Source organism: Artemia sp. Qi Xiang Cuo, chromosome 18, assembly GCF_049724085.1.
Source record: "Artemia sp. Qi Xiang Cuo chromosome 18, ASM4972408v1, whole genome shotgun sequence".
In the NCBI taxonomy this organism is placed as follows: domain Eukaryota; kingdom Metazoa; phylum Arthropoda; class Branchiopoda; order Anostraca; family Artemiidae; genus Artemia; species Artemia sp. Qi Xiang Cuo.
This window is the reverse complement of record NC_142811.1, coordinates 44,086,181-44,109,872: the sequence shown is the minus strand read 5'-3', so window position 1 is coordinate 44,109,872 and position 23,692 is coordinate 44,086,181. Positions and strand designations below refer to the sequence as shown.

At 37.4% G+C, this 23,692-nt stretch overlaps 2 protein-coding genes across 2 annotated transcripts in view; one reads left to right on the top strand and one right to left on the bottom strand.

Annotated features, from left to right (window-relative positions):
• Window positions 1-23,692, bottom strand: part of LOC148941523 (ras-related and estrogen-regulated growth inhibitor-like protein) — a 387,592-nt gene that overhangs the window by 159,439 nt on the left and 204,461 nt on the right. The gene's annotated exons all lie outside the window — the stretch shown is intronic.
• LOC148941532 (uncharacterized) lies at window positions 15,242-16,162 on the top strand. The gene is made up of 2 exons (XM_089104270.1): window positions 15,242-15,285; window positions 15,872-16,162. Exons 1-2 carry the CDS (start codon window positions 15,271-15,273, stop codon window positions 16,103-16,105), a joined length of 249 nt encoding a protein of 82 aa, XP_088960396.1. The 5' UTR covers window positions 15,242-15,270; the 3' UTR covers window positions 16,106-16,162.

The window sequence follows — 23,692 nt, the reverse complement described above, 5'->3', positions numbered from 1 at the left end:
GAAACCTTAGCTCAGAAAAGCCTGAAATAGCGAAAATAATAATCCCAAAATAGAATTTTCATACAACAAACTCCTATGACTTACTAAGAATAATAGCTCTGAATATTTAAAATAGCAAACTAGACATCCCAAATCATAAGTTTCAGACAGCACACACCTATGAATGGCTAAGAAATCTAGCTCAGAAAAGACAAAAATAGCAAACTACTCATCCCAATCATAGGTTTCAGTCAACACACACCTATGAAAGGCTAATAAATCCAGCTCAGAAAAGTCAAAAATAGCAAACTACCTATCCCAAATCATATGTTTCAGTCAACACAAACCACCGAAAGACTAAGAAACCTAGCTCAGAAAAGTCAAAAATAGCAAACTACTCATCCGAAAATATAGGTTTCAGACAACATTCACTTACGAAATACTAAGAAACCTTAGCTCAGAAAAGCCTGAAATAGCAAACTACACATCCCAAATCATAATTTTCTGACAACACATACCTATGAAAGGCTAAGAAACCTAACTCAGAAAAGTCGAAAATGGCAAACTGCACATCCCAAATCATAGGTTTCAGACATCACACACCTATGAAAGACTAAGAAATCCAACTCAGACAAGCCCGAAATAGTAATTTACATATCCCAAATCATAAGTTTCAGACAGCATTCACCTACGAAATACTAAGAAACCTTAGCTCAGAAAAGTCTGAAATAGCCAACTACTCATCCCAAACTCGAAGTTTCAGACAACAAACACCTATGAGTGACTAAGAATCCTAGCTATGAAAAGTCCAAAAAGCAAACTATACCTCCCAAATCATAATTTTCTGAAAGGACACACCTATGAAAGGCTGATATCTAGCTCAGAAAAGTCAAAAATAGCAAATTAACCCTCCCAAATCATAGGTTTCAGTCAACACACACCTACGAATGGCTAAGAAATCCTGCTCAGAAAAGTCAAAAAATAGCAACCGACACATCCCAAATCATAGGTTTCAGACACCACACACCTACGAAAGACTAAGAAATCCGGTTATGAAAAGTCAGAAAAGGAAAATACATAGCCCAAATCATAGGTTTCAGACATCACGCGCCTATGAAAGACTAAGAAATTTAACTCAGAAAAGCCCGAAATAGTAATTTACATATCCCAAATCATAAGTTTCAGACAGCATTCACCTACGAAATACTAAGAAACCTTAGCTCAGAAAAGTCTGAAATAGCCAACTACTCATCCCAAACTCGAAGTTTCAGACAACAAACACCTATGAGTGACTAAGAATCCTAGCTCTGAAAAGTCCAAAAAGCAAACTATACCCCCCAAATCATAATTTTCTGAAAGGACACACCTATGAAAGGCTAAGAAATCTAGCTCAGAAAAGTCAAAAATAGCAAATTAACCATCCCAAATCATAGGTTTCAGTCAACACACACCTACGAATGGCTAAGAAATCCTGCTCAGAAAAGTAAAAAAATAGCAACCCACACATCCCAAATCATAGGTTTCAGACACCACACACCTACGAAAGACTAAGAAATCCGGTTATGAAAAGTCAGAAATAGCAAATTACATATCCCAAATCATAGGTTTCAGACAACACTCACCTATGTGTGTGTGTGTATGTGTGTGTGTGTGTGCCCGAAATAGTAATTTACATATCCCAAATCATAAGTTTCAGACAGCATTCACCTACGAAATACTAAGAAACCTTAGCTCAGAAAAGTCTGAAATAGCCAACTACTCATCCCAAACTCGAAGTTTCAGACAACAAACACCTATGAGTGACTAAGAATCCTAGCTATGAAAAGTCCAAAAGCAAACTATACCTCCCAAATCATAATTTTCTGAAAGGACACACCTATGAAAGGCTAAGAAATCTAGCTCAGAAAAGTCAAAAATAGCAAATTAACCATCCCAAATCATAGGTTTCAGTCAACACACACCTACGAATGGCTAAGAAATCCTGCTCAGAAAAGTCAGAAATAGCAACCCACATATCCCAAATCATAGGTTTCAGACAACACTCACCTATGTGTGTGTGTGTGTGTGTTTGTGTGTGTGTGTGTGTGTGTATGTGTGTTTGTATGTGTGTGTCTGTGTGTGTGTGTGTGTGTGTGTGTGTGTGTGTGTGTGTGTGTGTGTGTGTGTGTGTGTGTGTGTGTGTGTGTGTGTGTGTGTGTGTGTGTGTGTGTGTGTGTGTGTGTGTGTGTGTGTGTGTGTGTGTGTGTGTGTGTGTGTGTGTGTGTGTGTGTGTGTGTGTGTGTGTGTGTGTGTGTGTGTGTGTGTGTGTGTGTGTGTGTGTGTGTGTGTGTGTGTGTGTGTGTGTGTGTGTGTGTGTGTGTGTGTGTGTGTGTGTGTGTGTGTGTGTGTGTGTGTGTGTGTGTGTGTGTGTGTGTGTGTGTGTGTGTGTGTGTGTGTGTGTGTGTGTGTGTGTGTGTGTGTGTGTGTGTGTGTGTGTGTGTGTGTGTGTGTGTGTGTGTGTGTGTGTGTGTGTGTGTGTGTGTGTGTGTGTGTGTGTGTGTGTGTGTGTGTGTGTGTGTGTGTGTGTGTGTGTGTGTGTGTGTGTGTGTGTGTGTGTGTGTGTGTGTGTGTGTGTGTGTGTGTGTGTGTGTGTGTGTGTGTGTGTGTGTGTGTGTGTGTGTGTGTGTGTGTGTGTGTGTGTGTGTGTGTGTGTGTGTGTGTGTGTGTGTGTGTGTGTGTGTGTGTGTGTGTGTGTGTGTGTGTGTGTGTGTGTGTGTGTGTGTGTGTGTGTGTGTGTGTGTGTGTGTGTGTGTGTGTGTGTGTGTGTGTGTGTGTGTGTGTGTGTGTGTGTGTGTGTGTGTGTGTGTGTGTGTGTGTGTGTGTGTGTGTGTGTGTGTGTGTGTGTGTGTGTGTGTGTGTGTGTGTGTGTGTGTGTGTGTGTGTGTGTGTGTGTGTGTGTGTGTGTGTGTGTGTGTGTGTGTGTGTGTGTGTGTGTGTGTGTGTGTGTGTGTGTGTGTGTGTGTGTGTGTGTGTGTGTGTGTGTGTGTGTGTGTGTGTGTGTGTGTGTGTGTGTGTGTGTGTGTGTGTGTGTGTGTGTGTGTGTGTGTGTGTGTGTGTGTGTGTGTGTGTGTGTGTGTGTGTGTGTGTGTGTGTGTGTGTGTGTGTGTGTGTTATCCCGGCGGCGCTTCTCTGGTCCGGGGGACCTTTGGGGGCCGGGGGAGGGCCTTTGGGGCACTGGGAGGGCCTTTGGGCACAGGGAGGGCCTTGGGGGGCCTGGGGGTCCTTTGGGGGCCGGTGGAGGACCTTTGGGACCCCGTTGGTCCTTTGGGAGCTCGATGGGCCTTTGGGGGGCCCGGGGATGGCCTTTGGGGGTCTGGGTGGGCCTTTGGGGCACAGGGAGGGCCTTTGGGTGCCTGGGGGACATTTGGGGACCGGTGGAGGGCCTTTGGGTCCCCGTTGGTCCTTTGGGCGCCCGGGGGCCGTTTGAGGACCTGGGGTGGGCCTTGGGGTCAGTTGGGGGCGGGGGGTGGGCCTTTGGGACCCGGTTGGTCGTTGGGGTGCTCGTTGGGCCTTTGGGGGGCCGGGGTATGTCCTTGGGGGGGGGGGGGGGGCGTTGGGGGGCGCCAGTGGCCCTTTGGGAGCTTGGGGGGGCCTTTGAGGGTCCGGGGGGACAGTTGGGGGCCTGGGGGACATTTGGGGACCGGTGGAGGGCCTTTGGGAGCTTGGGGGCTTTTGAGGACCGGGGGCTTCCTTCGGGGTTGGGGTAGGAGGATTGGAACCCTTTGGGGTTGGGTTAGAGGACCTCACAACACTGTTCAAATGAAACTTGTGTATTATAACGACCACACTCAAAACCTCTTCCAAAATCTCTTCAAAAATCTTCTTTTAAAATGTCTCTATCTGTTTCGCCGAAATAGTTCCATAACCTGTCTAAAACGGTTTCGCCCAAATAATCCCTAAACGTAAATTCAACGTGTTCCTTTGTTATTGGCATCTCTGCGCTAACGCATTTCAAATTAATAAGAAACCTTTTCGCGCGCTAAAACAATTCATCGCTAAGATGTTTCTTGCCTAATTGTTTCCATGGCCTTTGGTTATTAATATCCTTTGGAGTTCGACCAAAAGAGTTGTTCCCGAGGCAAAGACATTAATGATTTGGATCTATTCCTGGAGAAATGTTTCTAGGGCGAAAATTTTTAAAGTCTGACAGATGATGTCATTGATTGATTGATCTGTCAAGAAAGGGGAAATTAATTTGTTGTTTCTAAGGGGAATTATTGATTCCCGATAGGTGAATTGAGGTCGACAGCACAGGTGTTCCAAATTCCGGGAAACTCATAACATTGCCTAGAGCAACAACAACAAATACTATTTCTGGACACCATGACATTCACGAACGATTACGCAATCAAGATTCGGAAATTCACTTCCCCCTCGAGTCCTAGATCAATAACATTGTTCCCGTTAGAATTCAATGCGCATGTGCAACCTTCGCCCCGGAGTTATTACACATAGAAACATCAAATAAATCGACCTTGGAAAAAGAGGTCATTGACCGATTACGCAACCATTCTCCCTAGGGAGGCTATACCCTTATTTGGTGTGGGCGTCGGAATTTTTAAAAAAAGTGTCCGGATCGGGATTCGAAGGGGTATTGTGGGCGTCGGACCTCCTGACCCCTCTCTACTTATATATATATATATATATATATATATATATATATATATTTTTTTTTTTTTTTTTTTTTTTTTTTTTTTTTTTTTTTTTTTTTTTTTTTTTTTTTTTTTTTTTTTTTTTTTTTTTTTTTTTTTTTTTTTTTTTTTTTTTTTTTTTTTTTTTTTTTTTTTTTTTTTTTTTTTTTTTTTTTTTTTTTTTTTTTTTTTTTTTTTTTTTTTTTTTTTTTTTTTTTTTTTTTTTTTTTTTTTTTTTTTTTTTTTTTTTTTTTTTTTTTTTTTTTTTTTTTTTTTTTTTTTTTTTTTTTTTTTTTTTTTTTTTTTTTTTTTTTTTTTTTTTTTTTTTTTTTTTTTTTTTTTTTTTTTTTTTTTTTTTTTTTTTTTTTTTTTTTTTTTTTTTTTTTTTTTTTTTTTTTTTTTTTTTTTTTTTTTTTTTTTTTTTTTTTTTTTTTTTTTTTTTTATATATATATATATATATATATATATATATATTTTTTTATATATATATATATATATATATATATATATATATATATATATATATATATATATATATATATATATATATATATATATATATTATATATATATATATTGGTTAACTAATTCCCAGCAGTTTTAATTAACTACAAAAACAATCCGGAATTGTTAATGAAGACAAAAGGCATATTGAATAATCTGAAAGAAGTTTTTCAGAACCTTTAAAACACCGTTGAACACAACGATGAACATTTTGTTTTTCAAGTTCTTCAACCCTATCTGCAATAAACTAAAATTGCGTATATTTCAAGGTCTAAAAAAATTAGAATTTCTGTATATAAGCACCTGAGAAATATCTTTTGTGCATCAAAACTGAAACAGTTTTCCAAGAAACTAACAGATCAAAAAACCGAAAATGATGAAAGTATTTGTAAGTCCTTTTTTGAATAGTTTTTGACACATCAACAACAAAATGGGATGATGGCAAATGGGATCTTTTCATTTTCTTATAAAATCCTACTAAACTATATATCTTCTTTAATACTGCTACTACAAACAACTCAGTGCAGCACCAAGCCATCTGAGGCCATTTTAGCTACGCAGGCTCTTTCTCCATCCTAATCTATTTAAATTCTACCTCTTTACACCCTACCAAGAAGATCAAATTTATCCTCCTTACGATAGCCTCCCATTTCATTCAGCGACAACCTGCACTTTGTTTGGACGAAGACGGTTGTCCGGTAAGGACGATCTTGAGCAATCTGTCATCCTTCATTAGCAGAGCCTGTCCTAGCCATCTCAGTCTTTCTCTCATTAAAGTCCTAAAAAGTGGGATTGGCCCAAATTTTTCGCTCAGCTTACTCTTTGAGATAGTCAGGATGTCGGGTACTCAAAACAATCTGTAGAGAATTTCTCTCGAAAATATCTAACAAATCCTCCTCCTTTTTTCGAAGCGCCCCCGCTTCAGAACCATACATGACCACTGTCATCACTGTCGCTTCCAATAATCTAATCTTGGTTTTCAGACTTATCTTCCTATTCTTCCAAACTTTTTTCAACTGTGAAAAGACACCATGGACCTCGGCTATTCTACTTTTAACATTTTCACTGCACCCACCGTCTTTACTAATATTACTACTTGGGTAAGTGAAGCTGTCCACTAGATTGATCTTGTTACCCATCGTCGCCTCTTAAATATTATTAAATTAAAATAAAAACAAGTTTTTTTAACTGAAAGCGAAATTAAAACTTAAAACGAACAGAAATTATTCTGTATATGAAAGGGGCTGTCCCCTCCTCAACGCCTCGCCTTTTACGCTAAAGTTTTTTACTAATTTAAAAAACAGAGCTGTGAGAAAGAGTCAAACTTTAGCGTAAAGAGCGAGGCGTTGAGGCGGGGACAGCCCCTTTCATGTACAGAACAGTTTCTGTTCGTTTTAAGTTTTAACATCGCTCCTTACTTTCAGTTAAAAAAAAATTGCATTTAATTTCTGAACGTTTTTGAATTAATACAGATTTTGAATTTGGCTCACCGTGCATGAATAATTAAAACGAAATTTGCATATTAATTTTAATTTTTTTGGTTAAATGGCTATCTCTAAAGTTGTTTAATTTTATTTACGAACGTTTTTATTTGTAATAAATATACTTAACTTACGAATTAACTTACGTAACTAACTTCTATATTCACATGTTTTTAATAGGTATATTAGGGGGTTAGCCCCCTAGTCAATACCTCGCTCTTTACGCTAAAGATTGAATTTTGTTCCTGTTCTTTGAAAATTACCCCTTAATCGAAAAGGCCGTTATTTAGAATAAATAGCTCTTATGAAAGTATTAAAAAAAACTTTAGCGTAAAGAGCAAGGTTTTGACTAGGGAGCGAACCCAATCATATACGTAATAATTTCTTTTCGTTTTAATTTTTGATGCTGCTCCTTACTTTCAGTTGAAAAACTTGTTTTTTTTATTTAATTTCTTATCGTTTTCTTAAATAATGCTGGGAAATCCGGTACCCCCTTCATAGCAATGTCTCTTTCCCCATGAAAACTTCCTCCATAAAAAGATCCTCTCTCGTAACCCCGACGTCTGTATACTTCCCAATAACCAATATTATATGTAAACATTGGGCAAAGTTCATAACTTGCATCCCTTTTCCCGGGGACTGTGGGGGATTTAGTCATCCTCAAAGACATATTTATTAAATTTTTCGACCATGATGAACAAAATGGCTATCTCAAAATTTTGATCGGGTGACTTTGGGAAAAAATTAGCGTGGGAGGGGGCCTAGCTGCCTTCCATTTTTTGGGTCACTTAAAAGGGCACTAGAACTTTTAATTTCCGTTTTAATGAGCCCTCCCATGATATCCTAGGACCACTGGGTCGACACGATGATCCCTGGAAAAAAAAAACTAAAAAAACAAAAAAACAAATAAACACGCACCCGTGATCTTTCTTCTGGCAAAAAATACAAAATTCCACATTTTTGCAGATTGGAGCTTGAAACCTCTACAGTAGGGTTCTCTGATACGCTAAATCTGATGGTATAATTTTCATTAATATTCTATGAATTTTAGGGGTTTTTCCCCTTTTTTTGAAAATCAGGCAAATTTATTTTACTTATATATTAACTTATATATTTGAAATCAGCATAAAAATTTGATTCTTTTTATGTATCTATTGGTATCAAAATTTGTATCATTGGTATCAAAAAATCAGAATTATCCGTTTTTTAGAGTTTCGGTTACTATTGAGCCGGGTCACTCCTTACTTACACTTCGTTACCACGAACTGTTTTATTTAAAAAATATAAAGTTAATTTCTGTGAATTTATCGTCACAGAAATCAAAGAAACGGAACTCAAAGAATATTAAGATATGGAAGAATAGTGGGGCATTCAATAAAAACGTTCATGAAAAGTTGTTTATAACAGATTCTTTTTGCAGAGAAGGTGATAAGATCTAAATCGTTATTAATCAATTTCTCTTTATTAGGTTTTCCCTTTTCGCAATCGCTTTCTGCGCACCAACTGAACAAAAAAAGGAGAACACAGACATTGAAGGAAGTGAATCTTTCCTTCCAAGCTATGGCTTTGGCTACGGCGCCGGACTTGGATACGGATACGGTGGACTCTATGGAGCTTACGGTGCTGGACTATACAGAGGAATTTACAGTCCTTATTATGGTGGTTATGGCTATGGCCGTGGACTTGGTTACTGGTGAACTTATTGATCCCCTTTGTAATTTTTTAGCTTGAATAAACTCTGACGTGAAATATCTGTTATATTTCCTAAAACGAGAGCTAAGGCAAACTTTTTATATATTTATTAAATTTAGGCAATCAAATTTAAATTTTTCTATATCAGGCAGAATCCAGACAGAAATCCAGAAAGTTTAGTTTTGCATGTTGCCACACATTAAAATAAGATAGCAGGAAGGGTACATGACTAGTTTATAGGGAGAGACACAGCAATGAAGGAGACACTCTGAAGGGCTCTTCCACTCCCCTATCTCTATATATAGATAGATATATATAGATAAATCTCTTTATATATATATATATATATATATATATATATATATATATATATATATATATATATATATATATATATATATATATATATATATATATATATATATATATATATATATATATATATATATATATATATATATATATATATATATATATATATATATATATATATATATATATAAAACCAACAAAGAGAAAAATCTCTAAAAAAAAAAAAAAAAAAAAACAAACGAGACTGTGGCCCGGGGCGAGAAAAGGAAAAAAAAAGAAACAAAACAACCCGGATATTTCGCCTGTATACAAACAAGGCGTCTTCAGCACAAAAGACACAAAAAAAAAAAAAAAAAAAAATAAAAAAATAAAAACCAATAAAACCACCACCAAAAAAAAAAAAAAAAACAAAAATGTACAATCTGTGCAAACTAATCCACGTAGGGAAAAAATTCTAATATAGAGTTACTTCAGTGAGGACACCAGAGTAACTGAGGAAAAATAAAAAACTGTAAATTACTTTAATTATTCAGTTGCGAATATATATATATATATATATATATATATATATATATATATATATATATATATATATATATATATATATATAAAACCGCTTTAAAAAAAAGGCCTTTAAGACTAGCTGCTAAAAAAGCAAGATTGGCTTTGAAAACTTGCAGTTAATAATTTCATTTTATTTCGTTTGACTGTATTCATCCTCTCTCGTCATTTTATTTATCAGTCCTGGTTGAACTTCGTTGAAGTAAGGATGCTAGGACTGTTTTAAAGGTTTTTTAAAAGCGTTTTTTAAAAGCACTTTTAGTTTATACTTCGTAATTTAATGTAAGTTTGTTTTTATATACTTTTTTTCTTTAATGTTGCGCTGAAGCCAGCTCTTGGACATAGGGCTGAAATTTTCATCGATTTAAATTGTACTGTCTTGGAAAAAATTTACCTATTGTTTTTAAGTTGTATTTGTTTGATATGGAAAGGCAGTATGGTCTTCGTCAATATTTGTATATATATATATATATATATATATATATATATATATATATATATATATATATATATATATATATATATATATATATATATATATATATATATATATATATATATATATATATATATATATATATATATATTAAACCTAATGAACTATTTTATACAAAACATTTATGTCAAAATTTGATTACGAGGTTTTTTGCGAGGCTAGGTAGCAAAAAAGCCGTAGGAAGGGGTAGTTGCCCTTCAATCACTTTTGATTCGAAAAAAGGGAAGAGAACTTTCAATTTCACATTGAACGCCCTCTTTAAACTTATACGACCATTCCTTCCGTACAAAAGGCAAGAGAGAGAAAAAAAAAGAAATAACACAATGCAGGGACAAAGATATTTAATCGGGCAGTACTAGAGCACTCCTTATGATAATATGTTTGAATTATGGACAGTCAAGCAGTCTTAAATATAGAAGCTATTGGCATTGAAGTTGGTACCAAATGCAGAAATTGATCACAGCAATACGCAAATGGAGTAAACTCTTTACACAAGTGAAGAAATTTCGTCAGACATAGGCCTATGTGGCTTGTCTCTATCTCTACTCAATTGAAAATTCAGAATAACTTTTACACATTCTAACTTCTACTATACTTTGCATATTGTCCTATCCTCCAAAACCAATTATAATATAACGTACATACATTTATTGTTATTATTATAACCCACTTTGTTTCCAGGATTGAATTTATTCTCATCTTCATGTAATGTAGAATAATAGTTCGCAGAAACTTGGGGGAGCTATACCATTCTAATGCATCTAAACTTCAGTACCCTGTTCTTATTCAAAACGATCAAAATTCCTATATTGCCTTTAAGAAAATATGTTCTGTCTTTGCCCTCCTTGTTCTGTGCTCCCTGAATGTTTTCTATACTCCCTGAAAGTCTATCCCCCTTGCCATTCCCTAGATATGGCAGATTTGCATCTTGATAGCCTGGTACCACATACTTTATCTCGCCAGTTTTATGTACAGCAATTTAAAAAAAAAAACTTTTTCCACTTGAGAATATTAAATAAAACTATAATAAATCACAATCAATTAATAAATGAAACCCAAATTGGGCAGAAATAACAATAAATTAACAAATCAAACTTAAAGAAAGAAAAAGCCAAGAAAAGTAGGGCTGGATACCCCCCAACTCCCCATCAATGCTCCTAAAGACCAGGACATAACTGGCACTTTACTGAAAACAATCTTTTAAGCTGTGTGTTTCTATTTCTAATAATATAGAAAAAAAATCACAATCATAACCAAGATTACTGAAAAAAAAACAACAATTGAATGTGGGTTGACAGTTTAATATATAAATACTGATATACTGATACTAAATACTAAATACTGATATTCATTATTGAAAGTCATAATAATATTGGATTTATTAAAGTTGAAAGGAGAAAACATCTAATATGTATCTTGTTTTCAGTAAAGTGCAACTCATGTTCTGGTCTTTAGAAGGCACGGGGGCGTCAGCCCTACTTCTCTTAGTTTCTGCTCGTCTTGAGTTTGACTTGATCGTTTGTTGTGATTTCTCTTTGTTTTGTTTTCACTTATTTATTGATAATTTTTCAAGCTTAAAACTACCATAAGATAGTTTCACGCATGAAAAATTATTTTACTTTATGTCTGCTAATATTTGGCTTAATTTAGGTCTTTACTTTTCTTTAAAAAACACTTTTTTGGATTTTTTTTTAGATTATTTTCTGTTCAATTTTAATTGACATTGTATTATTGTATTTTGTTCAATTGATCATCCCATTCATAGTCCCCTGAAAGTTGCAACTTTATACCCTAAGTCATTCCTAAGATACGCCCTTTTAACAACCCATATGCACATTGTGTGTTTTGATTTAGTTCAACACTCCCCTCAACATTGCCTGTATCTTTATGTGAATGCCTTTGACCTTTTTGGACACCAAAGGTCAAGCATGCCCCCCTTTCCTGATAACAAATACTATTTTGAAACAATGGGTGAACTTTTTAAGGAGCAAGGGGGTCCTGGCTCCCCTCCAATCCGTTTTGACTTTTAAAAATGCACAAGAACATTCAATTTATAATCGAATGAGTCCCTTCCAAAGTTTCTATGACAACTCCTTCCATTCGAGGTGCCTTGGTGAAACAAATTAAAATAAATAAGTAAATAATACATTATGCCCACTTCACCCTATTACGCTGCCTATGAAACATTTTAATCTCCGTCAGGGGCTATAGTGCATATAGTGAATAAAAGTTTAGTTGTATCGAAGAAATATCTCATTAAAAATTGACCCCTGCAATTAATTTGAGGCTCCCTGCTCCTCCTTCTTTTTTTACATGCAACCTGAAAGTTTCTGCTCCGTCATCCGAGCCACTCCCGAAATATAGCTAACATGGCATTTGGACTTTATTCAAATGGTTTCAAATTGTATCTGTTTATTTAGTTCTACAGTGTCACTCAAAAACGTAATCAAAAGTCCGCTAATCCCCTTCCCCCACTCGACACTCCCTGGAAGTTTCAACTTGATACCCAATACCATTTCCAAGATACAACAGTTTCGTCATTTGGAGAATTTGGCCCCCCATAGTGTTTTTTTTTATTTGCCTCTATACTTCGATGTAACTGGATTATAGGTCCCGAAAGAGTTTATCCTAAAAAAACAATGGTGGATCCGAGAAAAAACTTTCTAGCCCATGACTCATTTCTACTACATAAAATGAGAAGTCAGTCTGCCCAATCGCCCCTTTTTTCCTTCAACAGTGCCTGAAAGTTGCAATTTCGTCCCCCAAGTAAATCCCAATAGTTTACAGATACGCTATTTTGATGGCATGGATACACTTAGTTTCTTTTGATTAACCTCTACTCACCCTCAGTTTTAAATTTAAAGTCTAATTGACCCCCTCCCCCTTTACTACTCCTTCAAAGTCTCAGCTATGTTTCTTAAGCCACTCCCAATGTAATTGAAAAGGTCTTTAAAAACTAAATGCATATAGTCATATTTGATTTACTCAGATACGCAAATCTGGGAATAATGGCCTAGTAAAAAAAATTCTGAAAGTACCTACCTGGTTGGACAACTAAAACCAAACATGACCACCTTTTCTTCTATAACCTATCTGTGAACAGTGGGCGATTTACAAATTCTAGGTCCATCGCCCCTGGGGTTGTAGATGTGACGTCAATACTGGAGGCGCACTTGTTAGCCCTTTCCACCTTTTTGAGTAAAATAACCGTTTAAAAATTTTAATGTAATATCCTGGGGGCTATAGAGGCTCGGATAGCTGAAAGTGGGCAGCCCCCCCGCCCTTACCACAGTGCTGCTAGAAATATTTCTTTCACACAAATTGGCCAAGGGACAAGGCTTTTGAGCTTTTCTGGCCCTTTTTAGGGCCTTATTTTTTGGGGGGGAGCGGGGTACAAATATCCTATTCCAATTTTTCTTCTTCATAGGGGTTCTGTTAGCCAAAGCACTTAAGGACAAAAGTCTTAAACCAGTAGGGACAAAGGTGAACTGACCTTATTTAAGCAGTTTTTAGGGGGAGGAAGAAGCCCTAGTACAAAGTATTTACATTATGTTTCTTTCGTCTAAGGATTTACGGCTGGAAGTTTCCAACTGGTCAGAAACAAAAAAAAAATTGAGTTTTTTTTCTGGGAACTCTAAACCCCTCCCTCTCCCCCTACCATATCTAAAAATTTGTTCTTTTTATCCACAGAATGATCCCTGAAGGTTATGAGGCAATCGCATATCCAATATCAGACATGCCCCCCTCTTTTTTAATTACATAACCTCTGGGTAAACAATTGACATTTTACATTATTTACAACCCTTACTCAAGTGGCTATGGGGGTCATACCATCCCCAGGAATACATTTATTGGATCTAATAAATTATTTCAAGCAAAATGGTTATCTAAAAATTTGAGTGGCCACATTAGGAAATCCTGTAAGGGGGGGGGGTCTAGGAAAAAAGGCTGTAGGGAGGAGTTGTTGCCCTCAAATCTCACTTTTGACTTTTAAAACGGGGACTAGAACTTTTAGTTTCTAATTGAAGGAACCCTTTTTAAGGTTATACGACAACCCTTTTCATACAAAGTAGCCAGAGGGGAAAAAATAACAAATTGCAGGCATAAAGTTCTTTAATCGGGCCGCAATAGAACGGTTGGTAATAGAAAGTCAAGCAGTTTATATTATAAAGGCTATCGGCATGGATGTTGGGACCAAATGCATAAACTGAACAGAGTTTATACGTATTTGAAGTAAATTCTGTGACACGAGGGAAAAATTTTCGTAAGACGTCGCTGTAGCTTGCCTCTGTCATCGCTCAGCCAGATATTTAGTGTAACTATTGCGCTTTCAAAAAACTTCTACTATACTCTATATATTGTTCTGTATTATTCGTCCCCAGTTGCGGTGGGAGGATGTACAAAGGGAAGATTTAAGGGAAATGGGAACTTCCCGGGAGGGTAGAAACAGGGAGGCTTTGAATAGATTGGGTTGGAGGAGTAGTGTGCATCGCTGTGTTGGTCTCAGGAAGCTTGATGCTGCAGTTACTTGTTAGTAGTAGTAGTAGTAAAGTCCACATCCATAAAACCATCCACTATCCACGAAACCATTTATCAATAGGAAAAGACATCTTTCTTATAATAACCGTTTTATTTCCATGCTTAATCTTTTTTCAAATAAAATTTGTTCAATTTTTTTGCACATGCAAATGTATCATAAATTGAAGATGCCGTCCTATTACAAAACGGTCAAAATATCTAAAAACATGTCTTTAAAGAAAACATGATAAATGCAGCCCAAAGGTGGACAATTGAGTCAAATAGATCGAAGCCAGTGAATATGGGTTGAACTGGATACTCTAAAAATATTCCATAAATCTTGACATTTCAGGGGGGGGGGGCTACGTCCAATGGAGATCACACGTCAATGATGTCTTTTCTCTCATACATATTCACAAATAACATGCAGTGACTCCTTTGAATTTCCATTAACTCTTATGTATTTCCTATGGGAAACACATAAATTACTGGCTAAAATAAAACTTATAAAAAATAGCAAAAGCTCTTGCATTTCGAGGATACTCATCCTTCTGCTTGTGCGCTTTCAGGGTCGTCATTTCAGTTTTGCTTAGTCAGAGCCATGCCCCAGATTCTTAGAAGAGAGAGGGATGTGGCGAATGATAAGCTTAATTCAGTTTTTATCTAATGCTTCTGAAATGCTTCCATTTTTCCAAATGTTCTAAAAGAGTATTTCCTCTTTCTAGTATAATTTGTTGTAATTTTCATGAACCTTACGGTTAATTAACTCCCCGCTATTTTATTTTAATTGTAAAAATGGTTCGCAATTGTTAATAAAGACAATAGGTATATTGAGTAATCAGGAAGAAGATTTACTGAATCCTTAAAAAAAATTGTTGAACACAACGATGAACGTTTTGTTTTTCAAGATTGTTAACCTTAGGCTATATGTTGAAAAAAAATGCGTTGACTTCAAGGTTTCAAAGAAAGGTCTGAATATAAGCACCTAAAGAATATCCTTTCTGCATCAGAACTGAAAAAGTTTTCTAAGAAACTTAACAATATAAAATACAGAAAATGATGAAACTATTTGTAAGTCCTCTTTTTTTCAAAATTTCTTGACGCAATTAAAGCAAAATGGAATTGCTAACTTATAGAATTATTTTCAATTTAAATGGAACTTCTTCCAAAATCTATTAGTTTTTGCGTCTTTTTTATTATGTCTATATAACTTCCGTCTCTATGTCTCTTGTTTTCATTATGTGTTTTCTTTTAATAAGTTTCTAGGGAATCATTTTAATTAATATTGACTTGGAAAACATAGATGTATCTTTCTCTTAATTGTCGTTCGGTTATAATAGAATAGAAAAAAATAGTAGAAGAATGGTAGAAGGAATAATGGGAAAAAAAGAAGAAAACAAGAAGAATAGTGTGGCATGCAATAAGAGCATTAATGGAATGTCGACTATAGTATATACTTATTGCATGTGGTATTTCAGTTATAATAAAAATGAAGAAAAATAGTAGAAGAACAGTAGAAAGAATAGTAGGAAAAAAGAAAAAAACAAAATAAGAATAATGGGGCATACAATAAGAGCTTATGTTTATTTTAATATATACTTATTGCAGAAAAGTTGATGCAATCTACATTGTCACTTATCAATTTCTCTTTTTCAAGGCTTTGCTCGCCCTTTTCGCAATTGCTATGTGTGCACCAACAGAAGAAAAAAAGGAGGGCACAGACATTGAAGGAAGTGAATCATTCCTTCCAAGCTATGGATTTGGCTATGGCGCTGGAATTGGCCTAGGGTACGGTGGACTCTATAGAGCTTACGGTGCTGGATTATACAGTCGCATTTATAGTCCTTATTACGGTGGTTATGGCTATGGCCGTGGACTTGGCTATTGGTGAACTGATTCAGCCGCTTTGTATTTCTTAAATTTGAAATAAATTTTGATGTCAAATATACATTATTGTTTGTAGAACGAGAGTGAACGCGGATTTGTTTTTATGTTAATATAGTTATAGATTATGAAACTTAAAATTTCCCTATTTCAGGTAGTATTCGAATAAGAGTCCAGAAGTTTTTTTTTTTTTTTTTTTTTTTTGCACTGACATACATAAAAGTAAGATAGCAGGAAGGGCCCGGGGCTTTATGATCGGGAGTAACACAGCTATAAGAAGAACACTCTCAAGAGTCCTTCTATACCCCCCCCCCTCCAACAGCCATTTGAATGTTTACCCATAACGGTATAAACACTATAGAAATGATTTGCTTACCCTTTTTGCAATTTATTATAAACTATACTTATTGCATATAGTCTTTCTGTTATAATAAAAAAGAAGAAAAATAGTAGATTAAAAATAGTAGAAAAATAGAAGAAAAAATAATAATGCTCATTCAGGGAGTTAGACATAGTATAAAATACATTTACAATTTCCATGCGTTTGAAATTGGGTTAAATTGAAAAGAAATACGTATATCAGTTATTAAGGCATAGTCCCGTTTTAGAAAGCGAATACGAGGATGCTTTTTGTTTTAGAGAAAGAAAAATCTAGAGAAGAAAAGATATATACTACCCACTATTAGTATTTACTAATTTTTTATTATTATATAAGTATCGTTCCGATTACAACCAATTCATTGTCATTGCTTTTCCACAATGGCATGTTGAATAGATTATATGTCCCATTAACGCTTATAGTACAAAAACATTGAAATGCATCGAACAGATATATTTTTAGCCCTCTCCTGCATCAAGTGAATACTTATGGTCCACTTGCCAACCTCCTTGTACTTTCTAAAAGTTCCCTACTCTCCCTGAAACTCCATAACCCAATCCAAACCCGATATGTTGCATTTCGCAATTTGTGTGTTGATTTACCTCACTACTTAGACATAAATTGATTATAATGCCCATGGGGGACTACAGTGCAAGAAGGTTTAGGTGAATCAGAGACACACAATTTTTAGCTACCCCCCAAAAATACAACAAATTTTGAAGCTCTCTATCCCCCTCCTTTCTCCGCAATACCTTAAAGTTGTAATTTTAGCTCCCATGTCACCCCCGATATATTGCAGATTGGGCATTTTGATGAATGGGTACACATAAAAAAAAAAATCCAAGGAAGCGGCACTAGACTTCTTCCAAACCAGTCCAAGCACAATATCGCTGCCTAAATAAAGAGTCAAGTGGGTGCTACATACTACTTATATTGTTCATCTTTTCACGAAGATACTTCATTCGGAAGGATTTGTCGTAGAAAACTTCCGAAGGGAGCTCGTTCGATAGAAAATTGAAAATTTTGGTGCCCATTTCAGAGTCAAAATAGATTAGAGGGCAATCAGTCCTCTTCTAACGCCCCTCTTTGTTCTGATCAAATCCACTCAAAATTTTTAGATAATCATTTCGTTCAGCATATTTGAAAGGTCAAACGAATATGCTTCTAGGGATGACATGATCCAGCATAGCCTTTGGGGCAAGGGATGTAAGCTATTAAATTTGCCCCTTTTTTATATATAGTATTTGTTGCTGGGAAAGAGGGGATGTGATGCTTAGTCTCATAAAACGCTAAGTCTATTAAGATGAAGCTTTCAGGGAATGTTGAGAGTAGTGTTGAATTAAATCTGAGGGTTCTGCAAAATAAAGCCGTCCGTATTTTATCTGGAATGTGAGGATCTGACTCGGTTCGAAGGCAATACGACGGTATCAAGATTCTGCCACTGTTCGGCCTAGTTAAAATTTACACGGCATTATTCATGTTTAAAAGTTTTAATAGCCTGGTACCTGCATGTTTCTCGATTGGATTTACTGAAGCTCAACACAGTTATGAGACAAGAAATGCCCATTCATTAAGAGCCCCGTTCCCTATAACAACAAGTTCCACATTTTCTATCCGTTTTTCTGGCCCGGCTGTCTGGAACAACTTCCCGGGGAGGTAAAAAACAAGACAGTTCTGGTTGAATTTCAAAATTCCTTCAGAGTTAGTTGTTTTTCTCAATATATAAGATTTCAGTGGCTGTGTGAAGGGAATGATTGGTTAATTGTTGTTGGTGAGCTGATTGCTTGGGTTTTGAAAAGACGATTGATTTATTTCCCTTTTTTTATCTTTTTGTGATTGTTGTGTGTTGTGTTGGGTTGTTTGCATGGATGATTCTCAAGTTCCCACTTTTTTGTTGGAGGGGTGGGAGAGGGAGGCGAGAGAAAATATTTATTTGTTTTTGGGTTGGGTTATATTAGGGTCTGAGGAAATAAAAGATAATAAAAGAAAATATTATATTTTTTCGGGTTTTTCTTTTTCGGGTTTTTGTCCGGCATGCAATAATGCATTGGATTGTGTTTTTTAAATGAGAAGTTTGTTTATTTATTTATTGTAACCCGTTTGTAAATAATAGTAAAAAAAAAAAAAATCTAAGCATACTATGGGCATGCACATTATAAAATGTGCGTTTCTTCGGAACAGCTTAGGGTATTAAGTAGAAACTTTCTTGGCATGATAACGGGGAGGGGAGTGTTCTATGACCAAAATGAACTGTCTGTGCTCTACAACTACTATAACTACTGCTACTACTACCAGCAGAACTACTTTACTGCTACTTCTATTGTGACTACCAACAAAACTAAAGTTATTCAGGTGAAAATCTTAAAGAATGCTACAGAGGTAGTTGAACTAAATCAAAAACCCTATGTGCATTCAATTTGTCAAAAGAGTGTATTAACAAAGTCTTAGGAACGGCTCAGATTAATGTGAATGTTGAACTAACCGAAAGCCACTGTGTACACACTACTACCACTACTACTTTTTCTGCTGATACTACTACTGCCGCTACTACTGCTAATGCTAATGCTGGAACTGCTACTAACGCAAAGCGTATTATGATGACAATTTCAGGGAATTTCGTAGAGATGTTGAACTAGTATCAAAATATACTGTGTAGATGCAGGTTGTCGAAAGGGTGTATCAGCAAAATCTAAAGAAAGGCTTGGGTTATTAATTTGAAGACTTGAGGACATGATGAGGGGGATATTCAACTTACCAAAAGGCAATATGTGCATAATACTACTACTCCTGTTACTGGTGCTACATCTACTACTGCTATAACTACCATATCAACAGCTATCATTAATACTACTAAGACTAAGGGTATTAAGGCAAAACTTTTAGGAAATGTTTATTGATAAATTGGGCCAAATTAAAACACAGTATGTGTCTGAAGGTTGTCAAAAGGCTGCATCAGCAATTTTTAAGGACCGGCTTAGAAATACTACATCTGCTGCTAATCTATTAGTTTTACTAATGGCGATGATATTAACACAAAATTTTCAAGAAATTTTGAGGGAGATGTTGAACTAAATATGAACACACTATGTGTATATAAGCTGTCAAAAGGGTATATCAGCAAACTCTCAGGAATGGATTAGAGTATTAAGTTGAAAATTTTTAGTGCATAGGGAAGGGGTGTTGAACTACCAAAAAGGCACTATCTGCATACTATCACTGTTATTTCAACTACTGCAACTGTTATAATTACTATTATTATTAAGGCTAAGGATATTAAGGTGAAACTCTCCGGGAATAATGAGGTAAACGTTGAACTAAATCAAAGCTCACTACATACTTGTAGGTTACCAAAAGCATGTATCAGAAATATCCCAGGATTAGCTTATGGATTAAATTGAAACTTTTAATGTATCTTTAGAGTTTGTTGCACTAACCTAAATGGCACTATATGCATACTACTGCTAATAGAACTGCTACTAATATCACTACTACTGCCCCAACCTCATGGGCGCAGGTGGAGCCCAACTCAGGGTCTCTCATTGCCCAGGATTTCCCTAGTGTCAATCAGAACCCAGGCCTAGGGACAGTTGGGCTTGTGACACTCCTCTTGAAAACACTTCCAATGAAAAAAAACGTTACTCAAGCCTTGGATACTATTCGTTTTAACTCCCAACGACTTCGACACGTCCCCAGCCATCTATTGAAGCTTGCTGACCAAGATGGGCTTAGAGTAGCCACCTGGAATGTTTTAACCATGAATAACCCCGGATCCAAAGACCTTCTAGGGCTTGAGATGTTGAGATGTGGGATTGACATACTTGGAATGACAGAAACCCACTTGACGGGATCAGGCGAAGAAGAAATTGCCAGTTCTGATTACAGGATGATTTGGTCAGGCCAAACTTCTAGTAGAAGCAGTGGCGTAGGCCTGCTTCTAAACAAGAAGGCAAAAAAATGCCTCATATCCCACAACCCAATATCAGATAGACTACTCACTGCCCGCTTCAACCACAAACACGGGAAGATGACGATTGTTGTGTGCTATTCACCAACGAATATCTCTCCAACGGATGAGAAAGACAAATTCTACTTGGTTCTGACAGCTGCTCTCTCTCGGATTTCCTCTCACGATGTTTTGGTCGTGGTAGGCGACTTCAATGCAACTGTATCTGACCCCAGCGGAGCTTTTAAATCTGTAATTGGTCCTGTTACCCCTGATTCTTTGAACGAAAAAGGGACCCGACTCCTCCAGCTGTGCACCATGCGCGAACTGGTCAGTACAAACACCCTGTTTCACAGGAAAGACATTCATAAGTCAACATTGTATAGCAATGACGAGCGCACGCGAAAGATGATCGACTATATTATTGTCAACCAAAGATGGCGGTCATCAGTCACAAACTGCAGAACCTATCGCTGCGCCGAGATCGGGAATACTGACCATAGATTAGTTGCTGCGAAGTTCCGTCTACGACTCAAAGCCCAGCCTACAGAACGACGCCAACCAAAGTTGGAAACTCAGAAACTAAAAACCGAGGAATTCCGCCAAAAGTATTTAGTTGAAGTCCAGAACAGATTTGAATGCCTGAACACCCTTGTTGACCCGGACACGTTTTGGCAGACATACAAAAACAATATATTAGAGGTGGCCACTGAGACCGTCGGTCGAAATATGTACTCAAAAAAGCCCTGGCTCTCGCAAAAAGCTTTGTAAATCATTGAGCAACGCAGAAAAGGGTGGCTGGCCGGAGATGCGCCCTCCTACAGACGGTTAAACGGGGTCAGGAACAAACTTATCCACCGAGACAAGCAACAATTTGTTGACAAAAAAGCTGATGATCTAGAAGACGCAGCACGAAAAAGTGACATCATGTCGCTTTTCAAGCATGTCAGAGACCTCAGCGAGGAGAAACCTCCAAAGATAGGAGCAGTTAAATCCACCTCCGGCGTAATGCTCGAAGATGAAACCACGCAGCTTGATCGATGGAAGGAGCATTTCACAAAGCTGCTGAACGCCGACAGAGTCAACGTCGATCCCGACCTAGTCGCATCCGCTGAGCAAACAACAAGCGAAAATCTCCCAGAGCCTGAGCCCCCCTCTGTAAAAGAGATACAGAATGCTCTGAGGAGGATGAAAAACAACAAAGCACCAGGAACCTGTGGGATCACCATAGAGCTGCTAAAATTCGCAGGACCGCCGATGCTACTATGGCTGCATATGCTGTTTTCCCTCGTTTGGATAACAGAACTGATTCCACAAGAATGGAAGGAAGGGATAATCCTCCCCCTATGGAAGCGTAAAGGTAGTCGAGGTGATTGCTCCAACTACAGAGGAATCACCCTCCTGTCGGTTCCCGGCAAATTATTTGCAATGACTTTGATAGATAGAAGTACCCAGTTCATCCGTAAGTGCCGCCGGATTCAGCAAGCAGGTTTCATGCCGAACAGATCCACGACCGAGCAGATCTTCACCGTACGCCAGGTCATCGAGAAAGATTGTGAGTTCCAGCGTACAGTATACCTCGCCTTTGTTTACTTTAAAGCAGCCTTCGAATCGCTCGACCGTGAGTCTCTTTGACTGATACTAGAACGAACAGATCTCTCGGAAAAACACTGTTGCCTTTTCAAGGCGCTCTGAACTGGTACAAAAAGCTCTATCCAAGTTAATGGCCTTCGAACCTAATTGTTTGAAATAAATAGCGGTGTACGGCAAGGTTATGCTGCTGCTCCTGAGTTGTTCAACGCAGTGATTGATTATGTTATGGATCGAACCACGAACCGGCTTCCCTTCGGACTAAGGTATGGCGACATAGTTTTAGCCGATTGCGACTTCGCTGATGATATTGCTCCCATATGCACTTCTGCAGCTGAACTCGAAGAAGCCCTCAACACACTGTCGGAAGAAGCCCTGAAAGTGGGACTACATATTAACTGGCAGAAAACAAAAATAATGATCGTTGACTCCGCAGGTAACACCGCCAACTCACATGCATTCAACGTATCAGAACACACCGTCGAGGTTGTCAAGTCTTTCACCTACCTTGGATCTGTCATCACGGAAAACGGCTCAGTCGAAACTGAAGTTCAGTCGCGCATCAGAAAAGCCGCATCAATTACGGCAAGACTATGCCGTTCAGTGTGGTCAAAGCCCAACATCAGCCGAAAAACAAAAATGTGGATCTACAACACGACCGTGACCCAAGTCCTTCTCTACGGTGCTGAGACCTGGCCGGCTGCTGCTTCTGCTCGTGATGCCATAGACGTGGCCCAAACAAAGTTCCTGAGACGTATTGAAGGGATCTGATGGGACGACTTCGTCTCGAACACCCGACTACTGGCACTAACAGATCAGACCCCCAACTCTTGTCAGGTCGCTGCACGAACCCTACGGCGGTTAGGCCATTTGGTCCGCATGCCAGCAGAAACACCCGCCATCACTCTCTTCAATTTTGATCCCCCTGCGCATGGCTGGAAGCGCCCCCGGGGAAGGCCCCGGTTCAGATGGAGGGACAGCCTCACCCAGTACCTCTCAGTGATCGGCACTGATATACAAGAAGCAGTCACGCTTGCACAAGACCATTCCGAATGGAGGCGAAGAGTCACGTGTCTCTCTACGCTGGACCACCAGCAGGAGCATTAAGTCAAGTAAAAAGTCAACTGCAACGAATACTATTTCTACTACTTAAGTTAAGGGGATTAAGGGGAAACTTCAGGGAATGTTGAGGTGTGTGTTGAACTAAATTGAAACACACTAGGTGGACGCAGGTTATCAAAAGGGCGCATCAGCTATATCACAGGAACAGCATGGGGCATTAAGTTTGAACTAACAGTGCATATTGAGGGGTAAGTTGAACTGCATTAAAAGACTCTTTGTGTGTGTAGGGTGTCAAAGGGGTGTAACAGTAATATCTCAGGAACGGTGAAGGGTATTACGTTGATACTCTAAGGGCTAATACTATTGTTACTGCTATTACTGCTCCTACTACTGCCGTTGAACTAAATAAAATTTGTCTAGGTTGTCTCATGTACCCTATTTAACACCCTATTTTGTGACATCCAGGTTGTCCCATAAAATAGGGTATTCAGTTTCTTTTCCCGGGAAAGTTGAGGGCACTTATAGCTAAACACCCCCTTATATAATGTCACAGGAAATAGCTTTTTAAGTTTTATTTTTCAAAAGAAGTTGAGGGAGTGTAGGACTGAACCAAAAGGTAC